Here is a 24,404-nt window from a genome sequence, read left to right as displayed (position 1 = left end):
ACTTAAAAAAAAAATTATCCTCATGCAAAGCCATTTTATTCATGGCTTTTACAGAGAGAGAAACATCATTGCGAGAGAGAATCATCAATTGGTTGCCTCCCACATGAGCCTGGACCAGGGACTGTACATGCCCAGGCCGGGGATCAAGAATGAAACCACCAACCCAGGAATGTACCCTGACCAGGAATGGAACCCATAACCTTCCTGTTATGGGACGAAACTCCAACCCACCGAGCAAGCTACACTGGCCAGGGCTGGGCTGATTTTCTAAGTCAGTGACTAACAACCCATCATTCAAGAAAGCTTCCCTTTTTAAGCAAAAATAAAAACCTGGTTTACATCCGAGTGCCCAGTCTCATAAATCCACCCATTTTCAGTGTTGCTACACAGCTCATTGCCTTCCAGAAGTGTCTGCGGGCTGCTCAGACACACTGCACGCACGTACTCTCACCAGATTCCCTCCAGGGAGGACGACAAGGCAGAAAAGACAAGGGCCACTTACGCTGGTGTCAAGGAGCTTTGTCCACAGAGTCTTTGTTTCTGGAGCGTTTAGAGTCTTTGTTTTCAAGGTTCAAGGTCTCAATAGAATAGGAGGAAGTCCTCAGCTTCCCGTGTAGTGATGGAGACAGGACTCTGGGGTTCTTGGTCGTTCAGAATGACAAGAAGGGGACAGAAGTCTTCCTTTTGTGTGGTTGGGTGTCCATGCACGGCCACAACGCCCACCAGTGGCCAGTTGCTGGAGGCTGAGGTCACTCTAAGGACTTTTTCTGGTCACTGGATTGCACTTCGTCCTGGGGAGTTCTGTCTTAAGGGATCGGGAGGGTGGGGTAGGGTGGAACTCAGTGGAGCAAGGTGGGTGCCAGCACAGTTCTGAGAACTTGTGGAGCAATTGCAGGCTGGGAATTGAGGTGGGAGGGACGAATGCAGGGCATGGAGCTCTTGTGGTCAGTAAGCAGGCTTTTTTTCTTTCCTTTAAAGATTGCAAGTACCCTGGGTCCTGTGTTCCTCAAAATGATCCGGCTGATAAAAGCCAGCGAGCAGCGTCAGCTTCTCTCTGGCGCCCTCTATGCCCTGGGCTTCTGACTGCTCTGAACCCCGCCTCTCCTCCCCTGTCCGCGCCCTCCAGGCTCCCTCCCCAAAACCCACAGAGCGGTTTTATTGAGAGGGGCCTCCAGCCTGCAGGGAATCCAGGGCCGGTGCACGGAGCCTGGCAATGGGCCGCCACGGGCCACGTTCCAATCCCAGCTCTTCACTTGAGTCACAGGCAGATCACTAGCCTTTCCCAGTCTTGGTTCGCCCTCCATCCGATGAGTATGCTGAACGCTTAGGCCCGCAGGAGGATGCGAGAGGTTGGCTTGTAGGCGAAAAACGTCATCATGGGCGTCAGGCACGAGGAAACATGTCCGATGAGTGATGCTCACGACCGTCCTCCCCACGACTACCGGCGCCTGCTGGCTGCCCGTGCCCCTCAGATTATTCCACCTGCTTCTCTGTGAAACGGGGATTCCGCCAACCTTTCCCGCAGGCCCCACTGGCAAGCGCCACTCAGAAATCATGAACGTGGACGTCCTCTGAAACTGTCACTTGTCCCTTCAAGGCGACGAGGTGCCTCAGTATCCACTTCCTTGGAACATCCCGTGAGTCTCCCGGGTTGGGTCTGCCCTCTGGGGCCGCCCGGCCTCAGAGAGATGGTGGGAGAGAGAGGCCAAAGGGCAACCAGATTCACAACGACAGCCTTGGGCCCAGGAACCTGTGGCCCTTGTGCAGAGAGCAGGGAAGGGGGGGCGGGGGCGGGGTACACACAGGGCCAAGCCTCTGCAATCAGGCAGTCCCGCATTTGAACCCTAGGCCCGCCTTTCCCTTACATTGGGCATGTTATTTAGGCTTCCAAGTGTCTCTTTCTTCTACTGTACAAGGTTAATAACGCCAACTTTATAGGGAGGATTAGGTGAAGATACATGTACACATACCTATAAAGGAATGACTGAGTGCAGTTCTCGAGAGCTTCGAGTTGCCTGTGTTAATCTGCGGTTTCCCTCCTGGGATGCAAGCACAGGAAGTGTGCCTGTGGGGACCCCGGGAAACACCGCAGGGGGAGGGGAAAGTGGGCCCAGAAACAAACGGAGCCCATGAAGGGGGTCCGAGAGCCACCACCCCCCGTGGGCAAGCCGAACTCGGTCCTGCTGTGGAACTCAGAGGCCCCTAGGGTCACCCCAACTTCAGGCAGGAGGGGTGAGCAAACCAGGCAGTGCCCAGGACATCTCCACCTGCCCACCCCGGGTTGAGGGCTGCTCCTGGGGGGATTCTGGCTTCCCGTCTGCCCTGCTCCCCAGGCAGGGAGCCCTGTGTTTTCAGGAAGCAGTCTGCAGCGTGTAGAGGTGTGTGTTGAGGTGTGTGGCCACATGGTGCTCAGTGTGAGCACAGCTGAGCTCCCCCCGCCCCTGCATCAGCTCTCAACCCAGCCCCACAACAGCAAATGGAAGGGGGGCACGCACTCGGCTGTGGGCAGCACCTAGCCGGCAGGTCAGTTTCAGAGCGTGAGGCCCGCCTCTTCCTCGGTCGTGGCTAAGGTAAGCACCACGGTCAATACCCCTGATCCTTGACTGGCTTTCCAGCTCAGCCCTAGGCTCCTGCGGCCCCCATGACACAGAGAGGACATGCCAGGCAAATACCCTTGTTCACTGAGAAAATATCCACAGAGTACCCAGGATGCGCCAGGTGCTGTGAGGCGCTAGGGACACAGCAGTGACCAAGAGAGTTGGGCCCCATTCTTCAGGTGCTCACGGCTGAGCAAGAATCACAGACAATGAAGCAAGTCACTGCAGTAAGGAACAATGCCATGGCCTGGGAAGTGCCCTGGGCCAAGGAAGGGAGCACCTGGGGTGAGGGGGTGGGGAAGGGAACCTTCTAGAACAGGGGTTCTCAAAGTTAGCACCTTAGAGCAGCCGCATCGACACCCCCAGGAACTTGCTAGTGAGGCAGATTCTGTGGTCCTATTCCAGACTTACTGAGTCAGAAATTTTGGCTCTAACATGCCCTCCCGTGATTCCGATGCATACTCAAGTTTGGGAACCATGGGTCTGGATTTTTCACCCAGACTGTGGCCCAAAGTCCTGGGGAATCTCTCTCCAGGAGCACTGAGCTGGGCCAGAGGGGAGCTGGGAAGCCTTCTCTGGCTCTTATAGCTTAAGGCCTAAACAGGAAGTAGCTCCGTGGGCGGTCTCCCCTGTCTGATGCCCACACCCAGGGGGGTCCCTCCCTGTGGCCTTTCAAAGGTGGGAGGCACACACACACACACACACACACACACACACACACACAGCTGTTTAATTTTTTTAACACAGGTGGAGCATCTGATACACATTGTTTTCCATCTGGCTTTTGTCTCATGAACCCAGAAGACGTCTTACCAGCACACGGGACCGGCTTTAGGCAGGGGCTGCAGCCACCCGCCGTGTGGTGGGAACACAGCGAAGTGTCAGTAAGGCGCACCCAAGATCCTACCCCTGACTCTGTCTAGGACTCTGATTCCTGAATCCGACACCCCGCCCAGTGTCAACCCCGGCCAGGCCCGAGGGCCCCTCCTCTCCCAACTCACCGATTTCCTTTTTGCGTCTCATCCACGGCATCCGATCCTGACTCAGCCCCGTCTCAGCTTCTCCTTTTCGATCTCAAACGCAACATCCCAGAAACCTTAGGTTTTGTGTAACCAGGACAGGTCAGGGTTGGGCTGCCTGACGGCAGGCGCGGCAGGCGGCCTGGTTGTTGTTGTCACCTTTCAGTTTCGATTTTGACAGCAGGAAGTTAATTTCCGAGAGAGCGGACAGAGGTGCCATGACCACGGGGACCTCTCTGCCGCCTCATCCTGGGACACACTGCCCCGGGCTGCATGGCAGAAGGGGCTGCTTCTGACCCCAGGCCACTTGCTGGACATGGAAGCCCGACTGGCAGGTGTCCCACAGACAGACCGGAGGGGCTTGGGTGACACAAGTGACCCCTAGTTGCCAGCCCAGCCCTGCCCCCTCCACACCACCTCACTGTCCCCCCCCCACCTCCCACCCTGTTTCACTTCCTTCCCCCGCCTCTCCGCCCACCACCACCCCCGACCTGTGCTCCATCCAGCCAGGTGGTCATTTTTCCTCCTCACTCTCTGCTTCCCCTTGCCTGCCTGGCCTCTCCCAGGCATGTCTCACCGTCCCCCCACTCCCACCCCCACCCCAGCATGCTACACACCCCAACCTAACACAACAAAGGAAACGCTACCAATGGTCCTTGGTTCCATTCTCGGTTCTGCTCAGCTGCGCTGTTGTGCTGGGTCATATCCCAAAATGCAAGGGGGCATTGGGCGCATCCATGTCAGATCCTCCCCCCTGAATTACCCAAGAGGTCACCTCCTCCCGGGAGCCGCCCCGCCCTCTGCAGTAGGGAGACATCCACGAGGGACAGACGCTCTCTGAGGGGTTCAGTCTTTCTTTTTCGTGGGGGAGAGTGGAGATCCCTTTTCCGCACCGAATTATATACTCTGGGCACTTTTCACAATAAATAACAAAGCAGTTCACTCAAAATAGCTCCAAAAATTAAAAAGAACAGAAACATTTTCTCACAAACCTAGGAGTCAGCTCTGGTGTGGTACTACTCCCTACCATTCTCTTATAATAATTCTTCATGACTTCACTATCCACCTATGTCTGTCTCTGCTGCCTAACAGACAACCTCCATCCTCAGGGGCTTAAAATCACAATGACATTTTGTGACTCTGCGGACCAGGTGGGTGGCCCACAGTGGCTTCGCTTCCACCTCCGGCAGTGGCCACTGGGTGTCTCTGTGCTCCTGCGGCCTCTCACCCTCCGGGCGGGCGTCTGGCCTGGCTCTGCCGCCTGGCTGTCTCAGATAGAAACAGGAACTGCGAAGCATATTAAGACATAGCCTCGGAAGTCACATAATGGTGCTTCTGCCGTATTCTGTCAGTCAAAGCAAGCCACCGAGCCAAGTCACAGTCAAAGAGTCGGACAGTGAGTGATATCTACCTTTCTAAGAGGAGCAGTAAAGTCCCATGGTAAAAGGCTGTGTGTACCCAGATGGAAGGACTTTGAAGTCACATTTACCTTCTACTGAAAGCACAGGTTTCCTGTGGCTCCCCAGCCCTGAACTCCTTTCCTCTAACGGTCTCGTCTTCTCCCTCCCTCAGCCACTCACACCCTCGATCCTGACCTCTGGATCTTCCCATCACTGACGTCTGTGGCCCTGCGCATCTCGGTTCCCAGTGGCCCAGCCACTGACCCCACCGCCTTCTAGAACTTCAGCTCCAACATTTCTTTTCACTGGTATTTCCATTTTTCCACTGGCCCTTGGCCTCCTCGTGCCCTTGCGTGGCATCATGCTGAAGTCCGTGGGCCTTTGTCACTGTCCCTCCTGTACGTAAACCCAGCCTCGACTCCCTTCCTCTGTCCTGATCTTGTCATGTTCACCTGCTAAATGCCCTGTCCTGGTTCAGTCTGACTGCCCACCTGCACCCATGACATCGGATGAGGCTGTGCCACCGTACTCACTGGGACCACTCCAGATGACGAGAGCCAACCGCCTTTCCCTCTCTTAGACATTATTTCCTACCTTCCGCCTTTTCCCTGAACCTCCAACACCACTCTGTTGTGCTCATTCTTAGCTGGTGACCTTGTTCCTACATCACAGAGAAAACAGAGGCCATAAGAAGAGACCTTGCGCATATCTTACCTCCTCTCGTCCCATCCGCCCTTTCTGGGCCCTTCTACTCTGCCTTCCCTCCTGTTCTGTGAGTGGATTCTCCACGCTCCCATCGAAGTCCATCCTTTCCACGTCGCACGGGATCCCACCCTCTCACCTGCTCCAGGACATGGACCTAGTCCTGTCCTCTGGTATCATTGGTTTTCTCTGCTCTGCTGGATTGCTCCCACCAGCTCACACACACCCTCCTACTTCTCCTGTCCTAAACAAACAAGCAAGCAGAGACTTCCGGCCAACATGGAGGCATAGGTAGATACGCTTTGCCTCCTCCCACAATCAAAAGAAGGACAACAAGTTTAAAAACAAAAAATAACCAGAACTGCCAGAAAATCAAACTGTATGGAAGTCCGACCACCACACTGTTAAATAAGAAATATTCATTCAGACCAGTAGGAGGGGTGGAGACAGGCAGCCAGGGCAGAGAGAATGGGTGGCAGGGCAGTGGCTGGAGGACTGGGAGGGCAAGGTGGCAGCTGGTGGACCAGGTGGTCCCACATTTGAATGTGGATAAACTGGGAGGGACAATTGAGGAGCAAGACAGACTGCGCAACCCAAGGTTCCAGGACGGGGAAGTAAAGCTTCAAAACCTCTGACTGAAAAATCCTGTGCGGGTTGAGGTGGCAGGAGAAACTCCCAGCCTCACAGGAGAGTTCTTTGGAGAGATCCACAGGGTCCTAGAATGTACACAAGTCCACCCACCTTGAAATCAGCACCAAAAGGGCCCAATTTGCTTGTGGGTAGCAGGGGAAGTGACTGAAAGCCACCTGAGAGCCGAACAAGTGGCATTGTTCCTTCTCGGCTCCCCCACATACAGGGCCACAAGGCAGTGATGTGGGTTGCCCCGCCCTGGCAAATACCTAAGGCTCTGGCCCTGACTAGGTAACAGGCCCACTGAGATAAAAAAAAATATGGTCCAAATGAAAGAACAGATCAAAGCTCCAAAAGTACAATGAAGAAATGAAGAGATAGCCAACCTATCAGAGGCAGATTTCAAAATATTGGTAATCAGGATGCTCACAGAAATGGTTGAGTATGGTCACAAAATAGAGGAACTAGTAAAGGTGATACAAAGTGAAATAAAGAAAAATACACAGAGAACCCACAGTAAAGGGAAGGAAACTGGGATTCAAATCAGCGGTTTGGAGCAGAAGGAAGAAATAAACATTTAACCAGAACAGAATGAAGAAACAAGAATTCAAAAAAAAAATGAGGACAGGCTTAGGAACCTCCAGGACAACTTTAAACATTCCAACATCTGAATCATAAGCACGCTAGAAGGAGAAGAGGAAGAGGAAGAAATTGAAAATTTATTTGAAAACATAATGAAGAACTTCCCCAATCTGGCAAAGGAAATAGACTTCTAGGATATCCAGGAAGCTCAGAGAGTCCCCAAGAAGTTGGACCCAAGGAAGAACACACCAAGGCACATTATAATTACATTACCCAAAATTAAAGAGAAGGAGAGAATCTTAAAAGCAGCCAGAGAAAAGGAGATGGTTACCTACAAAGGAGTTCCCATTAGGCTGTCAGCTGATTTCACAAAGGAAAACTTACAGGCAAGAAGGGGCTGGAAAGAAGTATTCCAAGTCATGAAAGGCAAGGACCTACATCCAAGATGACTCTATCCAGCAAAGCTTTCATTTAGAATGGAAGGGCAGATAAAGTGCTTCCCAGACAAGATCAAATTAAAGCAATTCATCATCACCAAGCCCTTATTATATGAAATGTTAAAGGGACTTATCTAAGGAAAAGAAGATGACCAAAAATATAAACAGTAAAATGACAACAAAATCACAACTATCAACAACTGAACCTGAAACAAAACAAAACAAAACAAAAACTAAGCAAACAACTAGAACAGGAACAGAACCACAGAAGTGGAGATCACATGGAGGGTTAGCAGCAGGGAGGGGAGAGAATGGGGGGAAAGGTTCAGGGAATAAGAAGCATAAATAGTAGTTACAAAATAGATGGGGGGAGGTTAAGGCGAGCACAGGAAATGGAGAAGCGAAAGAAATTAGATGTATGACCCGCGGACATGAACAAAGGGGGGGGATGCTGGTGGCAGGGGAGGTTAGGGCAAAGGGGAATGAAGGGGAGAAAAAAGCGGGACAACTGTAATAGCACAATCCGTAAAACCTATTTTAAAAAACAAAAACCGAACAAATAAGCAGGCCAGCAAACAAGTAGACAGTCTTCCTTGATTCCGCTTCTACCTCTAATGACCGACTCAATTCTTCGATTTTGACGATAACATTCCTCAGAGTTGTGTCCACTGGGGTCCGGCTCCACTCTCCCCAGGCTTTCTGGAACCCATCTGTCCACTGCTCTTGTCCAGGCCCCCAGGGACCCCCACGGGACTAAATGCAATGGCTGGTTCTCAGGCCTCATTGGCCTTGACCGCTCAGCACAGCGCACGCTGCCGTCACTCCCTCTTCTTGGCAGTCCCTCTTCCTGCGTGTAGGACCCCACACCCTCCGGCTTTCCCTCTTCTCTCAGCAGCAGCTCCGGCTCAGTTCCTGCCGCTGCTTCCTGCTCAGTAGCCCCACTTCTTGAACTTGGCGTGCCCCAGGGCACGGCCCTTGTGCCCCCTTTCTCTCCCACCTGCACTCACACTTAGGTGGCACCCTTCTCTCTCACGGCTCCCAGTGTCATGTTCGTGCCGAAGACGCCCCAACGTACAGCTCCAGCCCCACCCCCTCCCGCAGATCCAGGCTCACGGCCAAGGCTCTGCCCAAGGTCTCCCCTCAGGCTCCTAACAGACGGTGCAAGGTGAACTCCTGATCTTCCTTCCAAACCCTTTGCCGCCACGGTCGTCCTCCTCTGGCGGTAAATGGCAGCGCCGCCCTCCCGTTGACCCTGCCAACTCTTGCGGGTGTTCTGGACTCGGCTCCCGTGAACCTGACATGCAATGTTTCCAGTGCCTGTCGGCTCTGTCTTCCAAACATACACAGATCCAATCCCTGCTCGCATCCACTGCCCCTGCTGTGGTTCAAACCACCCGAAGACCACAGTCGCTTTCCAACACAGCGGCCAGAGCGATGCTTCGAGAGTTATCTCAGATCGGGCCCTTCTCTTCCTAGTCCTTACGCTGGCCTGCCAGGGGGCACGCCCCCGGCCCTCGTTCCCTCCCTGATCTTACCTCCCAACACTCCCCGCTTTGCTCGCTTTGCTCCAGCCAAGCTGAACCTAGGATGTCCTTGAACACACCAGGTGCCTTTCTACCTCAGGACCTTTGCGTGGGTGCCCTTCCCTCAGAATTCTGACCCGCATGACCTGCTCCCTCACCTCCTGCATGTGTTACTTTCTCAGTGAGGTGTTCTCTGCTCTTGTTATTTAAAATTGAATCTCCTCCCCCCTCCCCCCAAAGACACCCATGACTCCATTCCCTGATTTACTTGTCACCACCTGACACACAATATGTATTTACTTAGCTGTACCCTGTTTTCCTCCAAAGCCATGCCAGCTTCCGGAGGGCTGTTGCTTCCTCTTCTGTTCACTGCTGAGCCCCCACATGGTAGGAGCGGAACAAGCAGTGTTGGATAGATAAATCACAAGAAGTTCGGGGGGTGGGGGTGGTGAGAATTGGAGGTGGCCGCAGAGTCGGATAATCGAGAGGCTCTGCAGCTGCACCCAGGACCCAGGGTCCCTCCCATCCCTCTGACATACTCAGACCAGCTCTGCGAATGGCCACCTGGTGTCACACCCAGGCACAATGACATCTAGCAGAAAAAAGGGCTGCCTCGTCTTTTTGTCCATTGGTGAGAACAGGAAGCTCTGAAGAGCCTTGTGAGAAAACAGCTACTTGAGAGGCGAATTCTCAGCAGAGACCAAGAGACAGCCCCTCCTCCTGGCCCACCCTCCACCCCCCACCTCACCCTCCTGGGCAGAGCCTGGGTGACGGTGATGCAGGGGAAAGCTCCTCTTTGCTATTCTTCTGCCACAGGGAGATGTTTAACAGGAAGCAGACGTGATGGGGTGGGGGTGAGATTTGAGGGTCTACGAGTGGAGGAGAGCACTATCCCCTCCCAGCACCCCCCCACCCCCCATCCCCACCCTGGCCCAAATGCCACGGGGCGACTCCCGCCGGCAGAGAGCCCAGAGCACAGCCATGGAGCCCGAGAAAGCCGGAGCCAGGGGTTGCTAACCTGACCACGGCGGGTCTGCGAACTCACTGCGGGTTGAGCCTGGTGGGAGGCAGGCAGGAATGAAGAGGTGGATGGTGACCCTCTGTACCTGCAGACAGTGACGTGTAAGTCCCTGTCACCTCTTCTACCTAGTCGGAAGGCTCTAAATGGCATGGTTGGCCCACGCTGGCATTTGGGCCCTCCCATCTGATTCATCACACGTCTGTGGGGTGCCCTCTTTCTGTGGAGCGCTGGGGCAGGTAGGAGCCTCAGACATGAGTCAGGCAAGGCCTGAAACTTGGTGTCAACTCCAGGTGAGGTCTGTGGGCCAGCAGCAACTCCAGCATCACCCGGGAGCTTGCTTGAAATGGAGATTCTCAGGCCCTGGCCCAAACCCGCCAAATTAGAACCCCCAGGAGTGGGCATCGGACCCAGGAGGCTTTGTTTGAGTAAGTCCTCCATGTGCATGCTATTTATGCTGGAGTTTGAAACTCAGCACTAGACCTTGGCTGCTTACCATGTGATGGCAAGACCATGAATCGTATGTGCCCCGACCAGGGATGGAGCCTGCAACCCAGGCATGCGCCCTGACCGGTACTCCAACCTGCAACGCTTCAGTTACAGGCTGACACTCCAGCCAGCTGAGCCACACCGGCCAGGGCCCTCACTATAATCTTAATAAAATGACGCACATAAAGCATTCGGCACACAGCAAGTACTCAGTGAACACTGTTACTGTGGTTGTCCAAACCCTGCAGTACACTCAGGCTCCCCAGCTCCCAGGGACCTTAAGTTGGCAGCTCAAACTAGGTCACCGAGTCTTCACACCAGGGAAATTGGAAATGAGTAAATGCTACAGGTCAGCACCGATTTCTCTCTTCTCCTGCAGAGCTGGCAACGCCTAGCAGCACCCACGGCAGGGTGCCTGCAGGCCAGGAAGGCACAGAGGAAATGTCTACATCTCTTTACTCTGAAATTTTCAAGAGAAAAGGGATCTGATCACAGAACAAATTTTGCACCCGAGTTTGCACAAATCTCTGGTTTGAGCAGAAACTCACTTTTACTTGAATGCCTGCCTGCCTTTGGCACAGGTATCTGGGTCCCGGTTCCCTAACAGCAGGGGCACCCCTTACCTTCGAGACACCCCCCAGCCCCCTTTCCCCACAGGACGGCCACAGCCCAGTGTCCTCCACCCAGCAAGGCCAGCTTTACCCCCTCGGGCGGGCTCTGGTTCACATCACACAAACAGAAGCTCGCCCAAGAGTTCGAACCTTCGAGAGAAGCATCGTGTATGCAGTTTCTACTTCCCTTTTCGGTCACACTGCCGCCTGTGGGTTTTGGGGAGGGAGTGAGAAGGGGGTAGTGATATTTTGTTCTTTTTTCGGGACTTCATGTTTGGTGTTTACTCTCCCCTGAGTCCCGCTTGGCAGTTTTCTTGTTACTGGACCGAGTGTTCACATTTTTCCGGTGATAATCTGCTACCCTTTCAGCCCTGGCACAGCAGACCTACCCAAGGTCCCTGGAGACACAGCAGGGTCCACAAAGGAGCGTGCCTTCTGGCGTGGAACTGGCTTCTCTGCCCTGCGGTGACCTCTGCCAGCACTGCCTCCCCCAGCACGCCCCCTCCCTGCTCCAAGCCTCCCCCGTGCCCCCTCCACCCCTCAGCCCACTCCCTCCCTGCTCTAGTCCTCCCCCCACCCACCCCGCCCCCAGCACACTCTCTTCACACTCCAGGCCTCCCCCACTTGTCCCCTTTCAGTGCTCCCCCGACAGTGCTTTCTTCTTTTCTTTTTTTTAATTGTATTTATTGGGGTGACACTGGTTCACAAAAGCATACACATTTCGAGTGTACAGCTCCACAAAACACCATCTGCGCACCGCATTGTGTGCCCATCGCCCCAAGCAAAGTTTCTTTTCATCCCCATTTATCCCCCCTTTTCCCAGCTCCACCCACCCCACCCCCCTTCCCTCTGGCTGTCCCCACACTGCTGTTGCCTATGTCGGTGTGAGATTATATATATATATATATATATATATATACACATATATATGCATTGTTTTGCTTAATCCCTTCACCTTCCTTCATCCAGCCCCCCAGGCCCCTCCCCTCTGACAGCTCGGTGCTTTTTCTTATCTTCAATTCCCGTTTCGAGCATCCTTTCCTGTTTATGAAGCTTTTCTACGTATGTGCTTCATGCTGTCTCTGCCCAGGGGGCCCAGAGCCCCTGCCAAGGCCTTTGCAAAGACGCTCATTCAGGAGCCTCCGCAGGTTCATCCTCTGGGAGATGCACATTAAGACCACGGTGAGACAGCAGCACACACCACCAGAATGGCTGAAGGGAAAAGGAAGGAAAACACAAAACTGAGCCAACAGCGGAGAATGTCAAGTGTCGATGAGCGTGTGGATCCAGTAGAATGCTCATCCGCTGCTGGCAGGGGTGTGGATCAGTACAACCACTCGGGACACTGTGTAGCAGAAGGTGGAGTGATAATATACGCCTCCTCCAGGACCCTGCTGGCGACGTAAATCTCCCCATTCACTTCCTGGGAAAGGTTAAGCAAGGAGGTGTTGGCTTTGCGCCCAGCCTTCCTGTCCCAGGTGGGTCCTAAGACCAGCACCCCCCCCCCCCCGACCCCCACCCCCACCAGCTGGGGACAGGCCAGGTCTGATTAAGGGAAGCTGTGCGCTTCTGCCTGCTGCCCTGGCGACTACTTCCCTTCACACACTCAGGGCTGTTGTTGACGCGAGCTCTCCTGTGAGAAGTGTCGGACTCTTTCATAACTTCTCAGGTTCTTGTTTGGTTGGCTGGGTTTTTGGTTACGTGCTCCTGCGCACCCAACCTGTCTTCTGTTTGTTTTGCTGTTTATATTCTGTTGTTTGGCTGTTTCCCCCCGAAACACTTCTGCTTTAGTTATCTGATGCTGAGAATCTGGAAGATGGGAGAGTGCTAGCATTCTCAGCCCGGTTGTCCCGTACACCTTGTGGACCTGGGACCCGAGTACCTTGAATAGCCTGAAAGGGGCACCAACAATCTCTGGCCCACCCTGGGAAGGGCCGGGACAGAACGAACCACTGTAGACCTCGGGTGAACCACTTTGGGCCCTGCCTTCACCTTGGTCACGATGCCATCCTCACCTTCAGTGGAAGGACCGCAGGCACCTGTGCGTCTAACCGCAGTGTGGTGCGGGAAAGAGAGTGCCCGGGGGACCCGCCCAGCCCTGGGGCGGGGCCGGCTCTGGCCATCCCTCTCTCCGTGGCTCTCATGAAGCCTTTCCTGAATCCCATTTCCTCTCCAACATGGGGTGACAAGAGCACCCCGCCCACCTCACGGGGCTGCTGTGGAGCCCCCGCCAACCTGAGAGAGTGGGCCAGGAAGCCTTTGCAGCTGCGTGGTGCTGGCCCAGCGTCAGGCCGGCATTTCTGAGTCCTCCTGAGGATTCCTGGTCCTGACAAACGTCAGCAGGTGTCATTTGAAAAAGAACTTTTCTCAGCGTTAAGCATAGGTTTGGAAAGTTCTGGGTTGGCGAAGTATAAGTCGGTTCTCCGCTGCAGGGTTGCTCAGAGACCCAGTGTCCTCTGGGTCTGCACGAGTGTTTCCCACACCGTGTGGGAGGGAATCGTGACGTAGAAAGCTGGGAGGTCCCCCGCCACGCCCTCGGTTAGAGACAGCAGACTCAGCCTCGTGGCTCGACGGCAGCACGTCTGGCTCCAGAAACGGCAGACTGGGTGACACCGGACAGTCCTTCCGTGGAGGACGCTGGCGTGGAATTCCTTGCCAGCTTCCACGCTGACGCCCGGATCCTGAGACCTCGGGTCCACTGGGTGGACTCGTTAGTTTAATGAATCCAGTGGAGAGTGAAAGGGGGGCCCCAACCTGAAAGACACGCGGGCCTTTGACACCAAAAACAGCTGAGGAGGAAGACTCGGGCCGCGCGTGGGGAGCCTGAGCCGGGTCTGCCGGAGCCGCCCCATACCCGCCCCCGAGTCTGCACAGACTCCTCAGCACATTTCTACCAAGAAGCACGTGAGCCTGTGTTTCTCCTTGCATACATTAACCCCCCTTTTAACGTCTTCTGAAGCTTGATGTCTCGATTGGTGAGAAATCGTCACCCTGACCAGAGCACCCAGTTCCAGTGTTCCCATGATGCCTTGCTTCCACGTGGAGCACACAGTAGGGCCACCCCCACAAAGGTCTGAGTCACTGCTAAATACAACACTTCCCCACCCTGAGTTCGTTATCCCAAACCTCTGTTTTCCGCCCCAGAATGATCGCCGTTTTAGATCTCTTCATTCCGGCTTTCCTTGACCACCGTCACCAGCACTTTAGCTTGCTGCAGAGAGAAATGAAGTTCTTTGGTTGTTTCGATCACTTGAGGAGAATTGCAAGTCAGCCACGAGTTCGGAGGCAGCCGACTGTGACTCCCACATGTAGCCCTCATGCCTGCGCCCCTCGCGCCTCGTGCAGGGGTCTCGGGGTGGGCGCACGGGCCCCCACCTTGGCCGGACGCGGCGTGGCTTTTGAATCGGTCAGCTTTGGAAAGACTGCGCTTGGCTCAGCTCTGTCCTTTTTCCTTCAGTAGACCTATCTGTGGAGGTCCGGTTGGTATAACGAGCTCACTCTTGGCCCTCCGATTTCTTCCTTTGCTCAGAGCCCAGGCAGGAAAGGGGCCAGGGGAGAGGGGAGCGCTCAGGACTCTTCAGGTGACCCTGAGCACTAGACAGCTGTGTAGACCACAGATGCTGCGGGACCTCAGAGGAGCAGGTGATTACCCGGGGCCTGCTCCTTTAAGACACGGCTCACTGTGGTGGACATTGGCTGACCATACCCTACAAGCCAGGCACTGTGCAAACCAGGCCCTTTCCTGTGTTACCCCGCCCATTGCCCACTCCGGCTTAGGTGCTAATATGATCTTCGTTTACAGGCCAGGAAGCCAGAGCACATCGCCAAGTGAGTGGTACGAAGGCCCTTTTTCTACGCAGAAACGGATCTCTCCGTACGGGAGCCGGAGCCTGACTGCAGGTAGGGTTCGGCCCAGCAGAAAGGAGAGGAGAAGGAAAAAGTTAAGGGACCGAACATGAGATGGTGGGCCTGTCCGAGGCATGTCTGGGGGCCAGCGGGTACCCCCTGGGGCTTAAGTTGGCGGGGGGTGGTTCAGGGCAGAAAGGGAGTCCTGAGAAACAAACACAAGTGGAGTTGGGAGAGGACTCTGGAATTTTCTATTCAACCCCTCACCTACAGAGAAAGATTTCCTTATTCTTACATAAAATTTTTTATTACAAAAATGACAACGCTTACTTCCTTCTTTCATGTGTTTGGTTAATACCTTGTTCCCACACCGTGCAGGCGGAGGGGCAGGCAGCAGCTGGCAGGGCAGGCCTGGCCCCTGACCCAGCAGCCGCCCTCACGGGTGTGAGTGACCCGCACACGGAAGGACACGCAGGCTGGGCTCCCCCGGCTCCATCAGCGGGCTCCAGGGTGGGTCCCCTTCTGGGGCACCCTGCTGACACTGCTCTCGTCCCAGGGGCCAGAAATCTGCCTCCTGGTAACCTCTCCACCCCGGGGGTGCCTCAGAAAACCCATGGCAACAGGCCCCTTCTCTGATACCTCCTTAACTTCTCTTTTCCAGACCAGAAGCTTCCAGTTTCTCTACCTCTTCTCCAGTGGGGGACTCTGCTGACCCAGTGAGCTGCTGCTGACTGGTAAGCACCCTCAAGTCGGGGCCCCAGATGACTTTCCCGCAGAGTGTCCTTTCTTCTTTTCTGTGTATTTGAAGCATAGAGCACAGCCCTATATACGTGGCAGATGATACCAAATGGGACAAATTGCATCGACCCGTCCACTTAGCCACTTCATCAAAGGTCACACCAGACATGGTCAGAGCTCTTCCCACAACCACAGGGTGAGCTCCCGCTCTGTGCTCAGCCCCAGGCTGAGCCCTCTGAGCACCCCAGCGCATCGAGCAGGCACTTGGCTCTGTCCTGCGCGGCTTAGGTTAGGATGACGCTCTGCCCACACCTTATGTTTGCTCGGCCCTTTTACCTATGTTTCCAGTTAGTCCCACGCTGTGGCATAGTCACTATTTTTTGCAGTTTACAGGTGAGAAAGGTGAAGTCCAGCAAGATTACATGATTAACCCAAGGTCGTGCAGCAGTAGGAGCTCCATCTGAAACTCGAACTCAGGTTTTCTTGGGGTGTGTAAACCTGCGCTGCACCCCACCTCCTCGAAGTCTCCCATTGAGCTCTGCAGAATGGTAAGTTATCCCCTTCTTCCTCCTCCCCAGGGCAATTCCAATACTGTTTTATTATCCTGCCTCCCCATGGGTTAAAGCAATTTTATTCAAGAATGATCCTCCCCCCTTCCTCAAAAATGAGCCATTCCAAGCAAATACAGACCACCCAGAGGAAAAAAACACTGCTGAATGCCAGCCACGTTCACGTCCAGGGTTACTCAACTGAACATCGAGTGTGCGTAGTAGCCAGCTTCATATCTTTCTTCAAACTTGCAAAATCCGAAACACCAGCCTGTTCAGATAAGGAAGTTGGTGTTTTTCTCATCTTCTAATGTCTCTGAACAGATGGTATCTCCACTTCGCCAGTGGTGAGACCTAAGCTATCACTGGACGCATAAAGGACTTTACTAAATTACCAGGTACCACTTTTTTTATTCTTCTCTGGGGGAGAACTCGTTAAATGACACAGAAGTTGTTCATTTAGAAGAGACTTCCAGCTAGACTGTCAGGTTTCTAGGAAAAAGGAGATAGAGCGAGGGGTCTAGGCAGGTGGAAGTGATACCTCTCAGGAGTGCCCTTGAATCAAGGGGGTGGAGGGGAGGGAGGCTCACCCCCATTTAGTGGGTAGCATGGAGGAGGGTGTATTGTGACACACTTCTGTCGTCTTCTCGCTTTCTCCCATTTTCCCTGTCTTTGTCCCGACCACGCTGCGATACGTCTGCCTGTCCCACTCACCCAGAGTCCGCCTCTTATGCCCCCTCAGTGCACATGCCCAGAGCTGCGCCCACACGGCCCAGGCTTTCTTGAATCCTCCGCTGTTGAGAAGATGGCCACTCCAAAGGGTCACACTGAGTGGATTTGTGTTTATTCATACCGACTTGTAAGAAACCGTGAAAATACAGTTGGCATATATGTGTGTGCGTACATTTATATGTTACATTTGTATATGTATATATATGTCTCAAGTTTTCATTGGAAATCCACTCTGAGTCAGGCTGTTAGATGAATCAGTTGACGGATTTGGAGTCTTTTTGTCTGATTCTACAAGGTTGACTGCTTTACCTGGACCTGTGCCGGAGGGCAGGGATAGAGAGCTTTTTAGAGCTGGGCCGCCTTGAATTGGCTGGAGATGGAAGCTAACTGTTGTCTGACAAGTGCTTTGGGTAGGAAGGCGGGAACATGGGGTCTTTGGCACGTGGCAGCAAGAGGAGTCGGCACACACACACAGCCCTTGTTAGAAGGTGCTGATCATGACATTGAGCCATGCAGGCCGAGTTACTTCTGCCGGGGAAGAACTGCGTGGCTCAATAAGAAAAAAGAGATACACTCAGCAGAATTACATGAGTAAAGGCACACACAGATAATGCATGGTAAAGAAAGTACGTACGACTAATCGTTACAATTTAAAAAGAAATTAAATAAATGTTAGTTACAACAATAGTGACATCCCTTTGCCCGCTTAATTGGCCAAGTAATTATTTTCTTTTAGATCTTCTCTGTGTTGATGGATGCACGCTGAGGCAGGCGTCACCGCTCACCAAAGCCCAGTGTGTGTGTGTGTGTGTGTGTGTGTGTGCATTTTTATACCCTTTCTAGAAACAGTTTAGCAAAATGCATCAAGAGCCTTAGAAATACATTGCAAGTAGAAATGGTGCTTTGGGAAATCTACCTTAAGAAAATAAGAAAAACTGCCGACAAATATGTTTACTGCAGCATTATTTATAAAAGTGAAAATTGGGGGAAACTTCATTATGCATCAACAAGACAGTGATTAAAATAACCATGAATATCTATATAATATGTTGGGGTCATTGTGAACTATATTTTCCTTTATGTATGCATTTATTGGTTGGTTCTTGTATGTGCCTTGACTGGGGATCGAACCCACAACCTTGGCATAACAGGATGAAGCTCTAGCTCTAACCAACTGAGCTATCCAGCCAAGGCTACAAATTATACTTTCAAATAATTTGTAGCCACTAGTCACTCCTTTCTGGCCACACTGGCCCCCTTTCCTTCTACAGTCATATCCAGGCACTCTCCTACCCCAGGCTGTTTGCACCTGCTGCTCTCTGCCCGGCCAGTGGAGTGGCATGTGCAGTGCACAGGCCGAATCAGGAACATTCGAGAATACATGGCAAAGCTGGTGTTTGATGCCCAAGGAGGCGAGGGCGGGTATTCAACATATGGTGTCTTTAAATTGTCAACCGCGTAGACAGAACTAAAAGAGAAATGCATTTCATGCCATATAACAAAATACATTTAAAATGTGTTATAGGTTTTTATGGATAAATGACACATACAGATATTAAAATATAGATAAACATTTAGATGCTAAAATATAGATCAATATTTATGTAATTTGGGGGTGTGGAGCTTCTTCCTAAATGTAACCCTATGGCAGTGACGGTGTGGGTTTTGGAGACCAAGGACATAGGACGGAGTCCCAGCTCTGTCATGCCCTAACAGTGCTGTAGTGACTGAGCTCCCCCCCCCCCGAGCCTCTCTCTACTCATCTGTGAAGTGGGGATATAAGTGCCCGCCTTGCAAGGTCGTGAGGACAAGCAAACATACGTAAAGTGCCTGACCTAAGCAAGACACAACTATGACAGACTCTTACCTTGCATCGGTTACGTGCAAAGAATGTCAACTTCCCGAACTCAGAGACCATTCTCTTCTCAGTAGTTTCCCCTTCCCAGGTGGTTGTTTACAATAAGGGGGAAAATCCATCAAACAAGGTAAAGAACGTGCCATTTTGCGCCTTATTTGATCCGTGCTGAAAAATGAATATTTCTGTCATTCAGAGGCGCTATGGGTGCTGATGCTCAAGACCAAGGAGGTGGATGGAGTCCGGGGCACTGGTTTTCCTTGGGGCGCCTGGAGTCAAACCAGCCTCTCTCTGTCGCTGCTCTTTAGGAGGAGCTCTGGCTTGCATGAGGGGAGGTGTCTGAGGGTTCGGGGAAAGGGTCCCTGCCTCTTCAAAGACAGGGAGGTTTGAATGATCATGAACCCTGAGGTGCCTTTCTGATGTTCACTCCAGAACATCTAAGCACAGTGCCCAGCCACACAAGCTGAACCTCAGAGGTAAGGGCTGGCCCCAGTCTTGCGGCTGGTGAGACAGCAGCTAAGACCAGCCGCTGTGCGCCTACCCCACCTCCACAGAACCCTGCCTGGGCTGACCTTCGGGGGCTCAGAATCTGATGGCAAATCCTTGCCATTGGCTCCAATTACTGCGTTTGCAGGACTTACCTTGCAAAACGCCTACTGACTTATCTCTTCATGTCCTTCTCCATCCTCCCCATAGGAAGGAGAAAATCAGCAGGGCCCCTTCAAGGACGAAGGGTGGGGACTAACTGTCCTTCCTCGGGCTTCCTCCTTGTCTGTTTTTCCTCCTGCTCTGGGGAGGTCTGCCATTGTAAGAAAAGCAGGCCCTGACCCTAGGGATCCTGGTCTTATGCCCATCCGTAAATGAGTGGATCAAAAAACTCTGGTACATTTACACAGTGGAATTCTATGCAGCAGAAAGAAAGAAGGAGCTCCTACCCTTTGCAACAGCGTGGATGGAGCTGGAAAGCATTATGCTAAGCGAAACAAGCCAGGCAGTGAAAGACAAATACCATATGATCTCACCTTTAACAGGAACCTAAACAACAAAACAAAATACAGCCAAAGACACTGAAACAGAGAACAGGCTGACAGAGACCAGAGGGGCGAGGGGAGAGGGGAGGGAATTTCAGGGGAAAAGGGGAAGGGTTTATAAGAATAAATATAAAGGACACATGGACAAAAACTAGGAGGGGAGGAAACGGGAGGGAGTTGGGGAGGGAAGAGTGGGTGGGCTGGGATGGGAGGAAAGGACAGAAAACTGTACTTGAACAATGATTAAAATAAAATTAAAAATATATATATATATATAAAAACATCAAATCCAATAAGAAATCCCACTGGCCTCGCCCTCCCATGCAGCTCCCCTGTGAAGGAGGAGGCACGGGGTTTGTTCCTGATGGCTGCCCAGGCTGTGTCCGTATCACGAGGGGCAGAAAAGGAGTCAATTAACCTGGGTCGATACTGCTTATAATGTGATTGTCATAATAGTTCATAATAATTCCCATAGCCATGCCATCAAAAGTCAGCTTTAAAAATCACTGCATTTGAATCTCACGAAGAGACTGTTGGACACAGAGACTGAAGATCTAGCCTGAACTTTTATATTTACTTGTCAGAGGCTTCGGGGGAAATCGCTAGATTTCTTCAAGCTTCAGTTTCCCCGTCGGCTGTGGTGAACGGCTCCTTGCCGTGGGGCCACGGACAGGGGCAGTTATTTGTAACAATACGAATCATTATGATTATGGAAAGTACTTGGTTTTTAAATCGGTAAGGTGATTTGGAAGGTCATCTATACACAGTAAAACGCAAAATGCTTAAAAGTTACAGTCGTAATAGTAATTATTATAGGATTACCATCCAGCCTGGGTTCTTTTCCCCCCTGGTTTATACTTCTTCTTTCAACTCCTTTCAGAAGTCAACACTCCCATTCTTCACCGCCACCCACCCCATTCCTGTCTCTTTTCTCACAGCCGGTCACGTCGCCTTTCAAAACTTCCTTTGCATTTCTGACTCCTCCCCCATGGCAGCTCTGATATATACCTGTAAATGTACAGGCAGTTTATCCCACGGGGTTTTGTTGGGTAAATAATAAATCAACTAGGATTCAGAAAGAGTGGTCGTGCCTAACTGTGGGGTCGTTGTTTCTTCTTCTATCATAGGAACAAGAAAAATGGCAACCCCAGCAGCCGAGCCCATGACTGAGCTACAGGCCTACGGGACCTCTAGTTACGATTATATATTTACAGAGCCCTGTGAGAAATACAATGTCCAGCAACTGATAGCCCAGCTGCTGCCCCCGCTGTACGGCCTGGTGTTTGGGGTTGGGCTGCTGGGCAACGTGATGGTGGTGGTGATCCTCATAAAATACCGGCGCCTCTCCATTCTGACCAACATCTACCTGCTGAATTTGGCGATTTCTGACTTGCTCTTTCTAATCACTCTGCCGTTCTGGATTCACTATGCACAGCAGGGTCAGTGGGTTTTTGGCTATGACATGTGCAAGCTGCTCTCAGGGTTTTATAGCATGGGCTTGTATGGGGAGACCTTCTTCATCATCCTGCTGACCATAGACCGGTACCTGGCCATTGTCCACGCCATGTTTGCCATCCGAGCCCGGACCGTGTTTTTCGGTATCATAAGCAGCTCCGTCACGTGGGTCCTGACAGTGCTGATAGCCGTCCCTGAAATTGTCTTCTCTAGGGCCCAAGATGAGCAGGGGTATTTCTCCTGTGTTTCCCTTTTCCCAGAGGGAGACGTTTACACCTGGAAGCGCCTTTACATTGTGAGAATTAACATCCTGAGTCTGGTGCTGCCTCTGCTCGTTATGGTAGTCTGCTACTCGGGCATCATTAAAACCCTGGTGAGATGCCCCAACAGGATGAAGTACAAGACCATCCGGCTCATTTTTGTCATCATGGTGGTCTTCTTCATTTTCTGGACACCCTACAACCTGGCTCTCTTCCTCCACGCTTTCCAAATGACTCTCTTCGAGAGCAGCTGTAAGCGGAGCAATCAGCTGGACGTGGCCATCATGGCGACAGAGGTGATCGCCTACACGCACAGCTGCATCAACCCCGTGATTTACGCCTTCGTTGGCGAGAGGTTCCGGAAGCACCTCCGCCACTTCTTCCGCCGGCACTTGGCTGTGTGCCCGGGCACGTCCATCCGATTTTGTCCTAGTGAGATGCCAGAAAGAGCCAGCTCTGCATCTCCATCAACCATGGAGCAGGAACTCATTGGTGTCTTTTAGGAGAGATGCTAAAAGTTGCCTTAAGAAAATGCTCTGGGCACATGAAGTCAATACACGGAGCCAATGACATTGACCCCTATACCAGACCTTTGAACTTCCAGTGCAACCCTGGAGAAGCTCTTGAAGACATTAAAATATATTCACAGTGGTCGTGGTACACCTATGCACCCCAAACTCATTACCACAGGTCAGTGGCTGGGCAGCGTACTTATTGCCAACCCCAAAAAGCAGAGCTTTGCTTGAGTCTCTGAAAAGTTCAGTGCATTTCAATGCAGCTGCATGTTCAATAGTTAGTATATGCAGCTACAGACAGGTAAAACTTTGTATATTTGAAATCTTAACTTCGGCCAGCTATTGATTGCATGAAACATATTTCACAAAATACAATAAATCAGCCCTGGCTGGCGTAGCTCAGTGGATTGAATGCAGGATGCGAACCAAAGCATCACAGGTCCGATTCCCAGCCAGGGCACATGCCTGGGTTGCAGGCCACGGCCCCCAGCAACCACACATTGATGTTTCTCTCTGTCTCTCTTTCTCCTTCCCTTCCCTCTCTAAAAATAAATAAATAAAATCTTTTAAAAAATTAACATCTCAATGTAATATTTTTTAAAAATACAATAAATCAATTACATTACTTCTTAATGTGCCTAGGTCTTTTCTTGCTTGATGCAAAGACTCGACTTTTAAGTTATGGCTATGTATTCTCAAGCAGCATCCTGGTCTGTCACACCTGTTCTGAATATTCTTAACATCGAATCCATTTTCTATGCCCACCGACTGACCGCGTTTCCCATGAGGGCTCAGCGGAAGAAGAACCATCTGGTACCTTCAGTCTAGAGACTACAGACCCTGCTCATAGACACTTCTTAGCCCCGAAATGTGTGTACACTGTCCTCTTAGACGCCCTTCTCCCCGTTCATCCAACACCTGGGTGTGAGGGGATGCACACAGGATGCACAAACGTTGCTTTTGGTTAAGTGAGAGAGGCGGAAACGTCTAAGACAAGCACAATGCTTGCTTCCGTGAGACCTTCCACTGAGCCAGGGCTGTGGGACAGGAGACCCGGGATCCCAGCGCACAGAGGAGCACGCTCAGTGCTCTGCCTGGTCCAGGAAGGAAGGAAGCGTTTCCAGCAGGAATCTGAGAGAGGAAGACTTCATAGAGGAAGTGGCTTTCGAGCAGGCCTCTGAAAGAGGAACAGGGTTGGAAAGGTGGGGAGGATGTGGGGAAGCACCTTAAGACAACAACACGCCCAATATGCATGCGAGAGGGGAGAGCAGGAACACGCGTGGGGTGATAGGGAGGGCAGGGGTGGGTGGGTGGGCCGGGAAAGGCCGTGAATGTCAGGCAAGGCATCTTGCGGGGGCGAGGGGAGCTAGTGAAGGGCTTCACGCAGGGGAGTAAAACAATCAGCGGGGTGCCTTAGGGAGACAAGGCTGGTAACACACGGAGGATGGGGTGGAGGCCCCGAGGCCATGCGGGTGGGGGGAGGGGAGTGAGCAGACAAACGCGAGTGTGGAGGCGAGGAAAGACCCCCGAGCTGGTAAGAGAGGTGCCAGGGGCACCCGGCGAAGAATTTGGCCGAGAGAGAGCATCAGGGGTCAAAGCACCAGGAGAAATATACTCATATGGTTGATTGAAAAAAATTCAAAAGCCAAAAGAAGATATATCACATGTAAAAAAACAGAGAGAGAGAGAGAGACTTGCATTGTGAAGCGGCGTCTGCCCTAGGTAACCACAGTGCAGGGTGTCCGTGCTCATTTATGCTCCCCTGGCCCCTGAAAGCTGCCCACACCCAAGTCACGGATTCAGGGTGCTCCACTGCGCCCCCCAGCCCAGCCCAGCCCCTCTGCACCGGCCGGTGTGGTCGCTACCAGCACGCACGGCCCTGAGCACTTGAGACATGGCTAGTGTGACTGAAGAAGTAGAATTTTCATTTTTGTTCCACTGTAATTGTCACACGCGGCTAGTGGCTGCTACGTGTGCTTAGTGGTGCAGGGCCGGTCCCTACGTGACACACTTCCTGTAGTTGGCAAACACGAGACTCATGCACCGTGCCACGGACTAGCGAAAATGCCCGTGATGCAAAGTCAGACGAGACCCATTTCCAGAAAACTCACTCACGGGTTAGCAGAAGAGACCCCTCTGACTCAAACGACTCTCATGGAACGCGGCGGGGGTCCCACAGACCCTGTTGCAGAAAGCAGAAAGAAGCCATTTCAGAAAGGATACAAAGAGACATCCTGCTTAGGCTGGGAGTGCCCCGAGAGCAGGGCCCGAGCAACGGTGTGAGAGCAAAGGGTTTAGTTGGAAAGTACAGAAAAGTCCAGAAGGGCACGGGGAAGGGATGCAGGAAAAGGAAGATGCCAGCCCAGGGTTCATTACCAAACTGCCTTCCCCTCCGGGGGGGCATGGAGCGCAAAAG

At 52.4% G+C, this 24,404-nt stretch overlaps 2 protein-coding genes across 12 annotated transcripts in view; one reads left to right on the top strand and one right to left on the bottom strand.

Moving 5' to 3' along the window:
- The window catches only part of LOC123830401 (C-C chemokine receptor type 1-like), a 28,129-nt gene extending 24,154 nt beyond the window's left edge, over positions 1–3,975 (bottom strand). For 4 of the 5 annotated variants that reach the window (XM_045856576.1, XM_045856574.1, XM_045856573.1 and 1 more), the window contains exon 1: positions 3,599–3,975. The gene's annotated coding sequence lies outside the window, so the exon portion shown is untranslated. Of the gene's footprint in view, positions 1–502; positions 610–3,598 lie in introns of those variants that run through there. The other variant, XM_045856577.1, reaches the window with a different exon arrangement.
- A 10,864-nt stretch (positions 3,976–14,839) lies between these two features.
- Positions 14,840–22,480, top strand: CCR3 (C-C motif chemokine receptor 3). Of its 7 annotated transcripts, none has more exons than XM_045857062.1 (5): positions 14,840–14,908; positions 15,516–15,588; positions 15,986–16,140; positions 16,465–16,538; positions 20,886–22,480. In XM_045857062.1, the coding sequence occupies exon 5, from the start codon at positions 20,897–20,899 to the stop codon at positions 21,974–21,976; it is 1,080 nt and encodes a 359-aa protein (XP_045713018.1). In that variant the 5' UTR covers positions 14,840–14,908; positions 15,516–15,588; positions 15,986–16,140; positions 16,465–16,538; positions 20,886–20,896; the 3' UTR covers positions 21,977–22,480. The 7 variants fall into 7 exon arrangements, with proteins under 7 accessions (XP_045713018.1, XP_045713017.1, XP_045713020.1 ...); XM_045857061.1 differs by having other exon boundaries at positions 14,870–14,908; positions 15,979–16,140; XM_045857064.1 differs by lacking the exon at positions 14,840–14,908 and adding an exon at positions 15,256–15,364.
- Positions 22,481–24,404: the final 1,924 nt, after the last annotated feature.

Source organism: Phyllostomus hastatus, unplaced genomic scaffold, assembly GCF_019186645.2.
Source record: "Phyllostomus hastatus isolate PE091 unplaced genomic scaffold, TTU_PhHast_1.1 phas_scaffold_129, whole genome shotgun sequence".
Lineage (NCBI taxonomy): Eukaryota > Metazoa > Chordata > Mammalia > Chiroptera > Phyllostomidae > Phyllostomus > Phyllostomus hastatus.
This window is presented reverse-complemented; position numbering and strand designations above follow the sequence as displayed.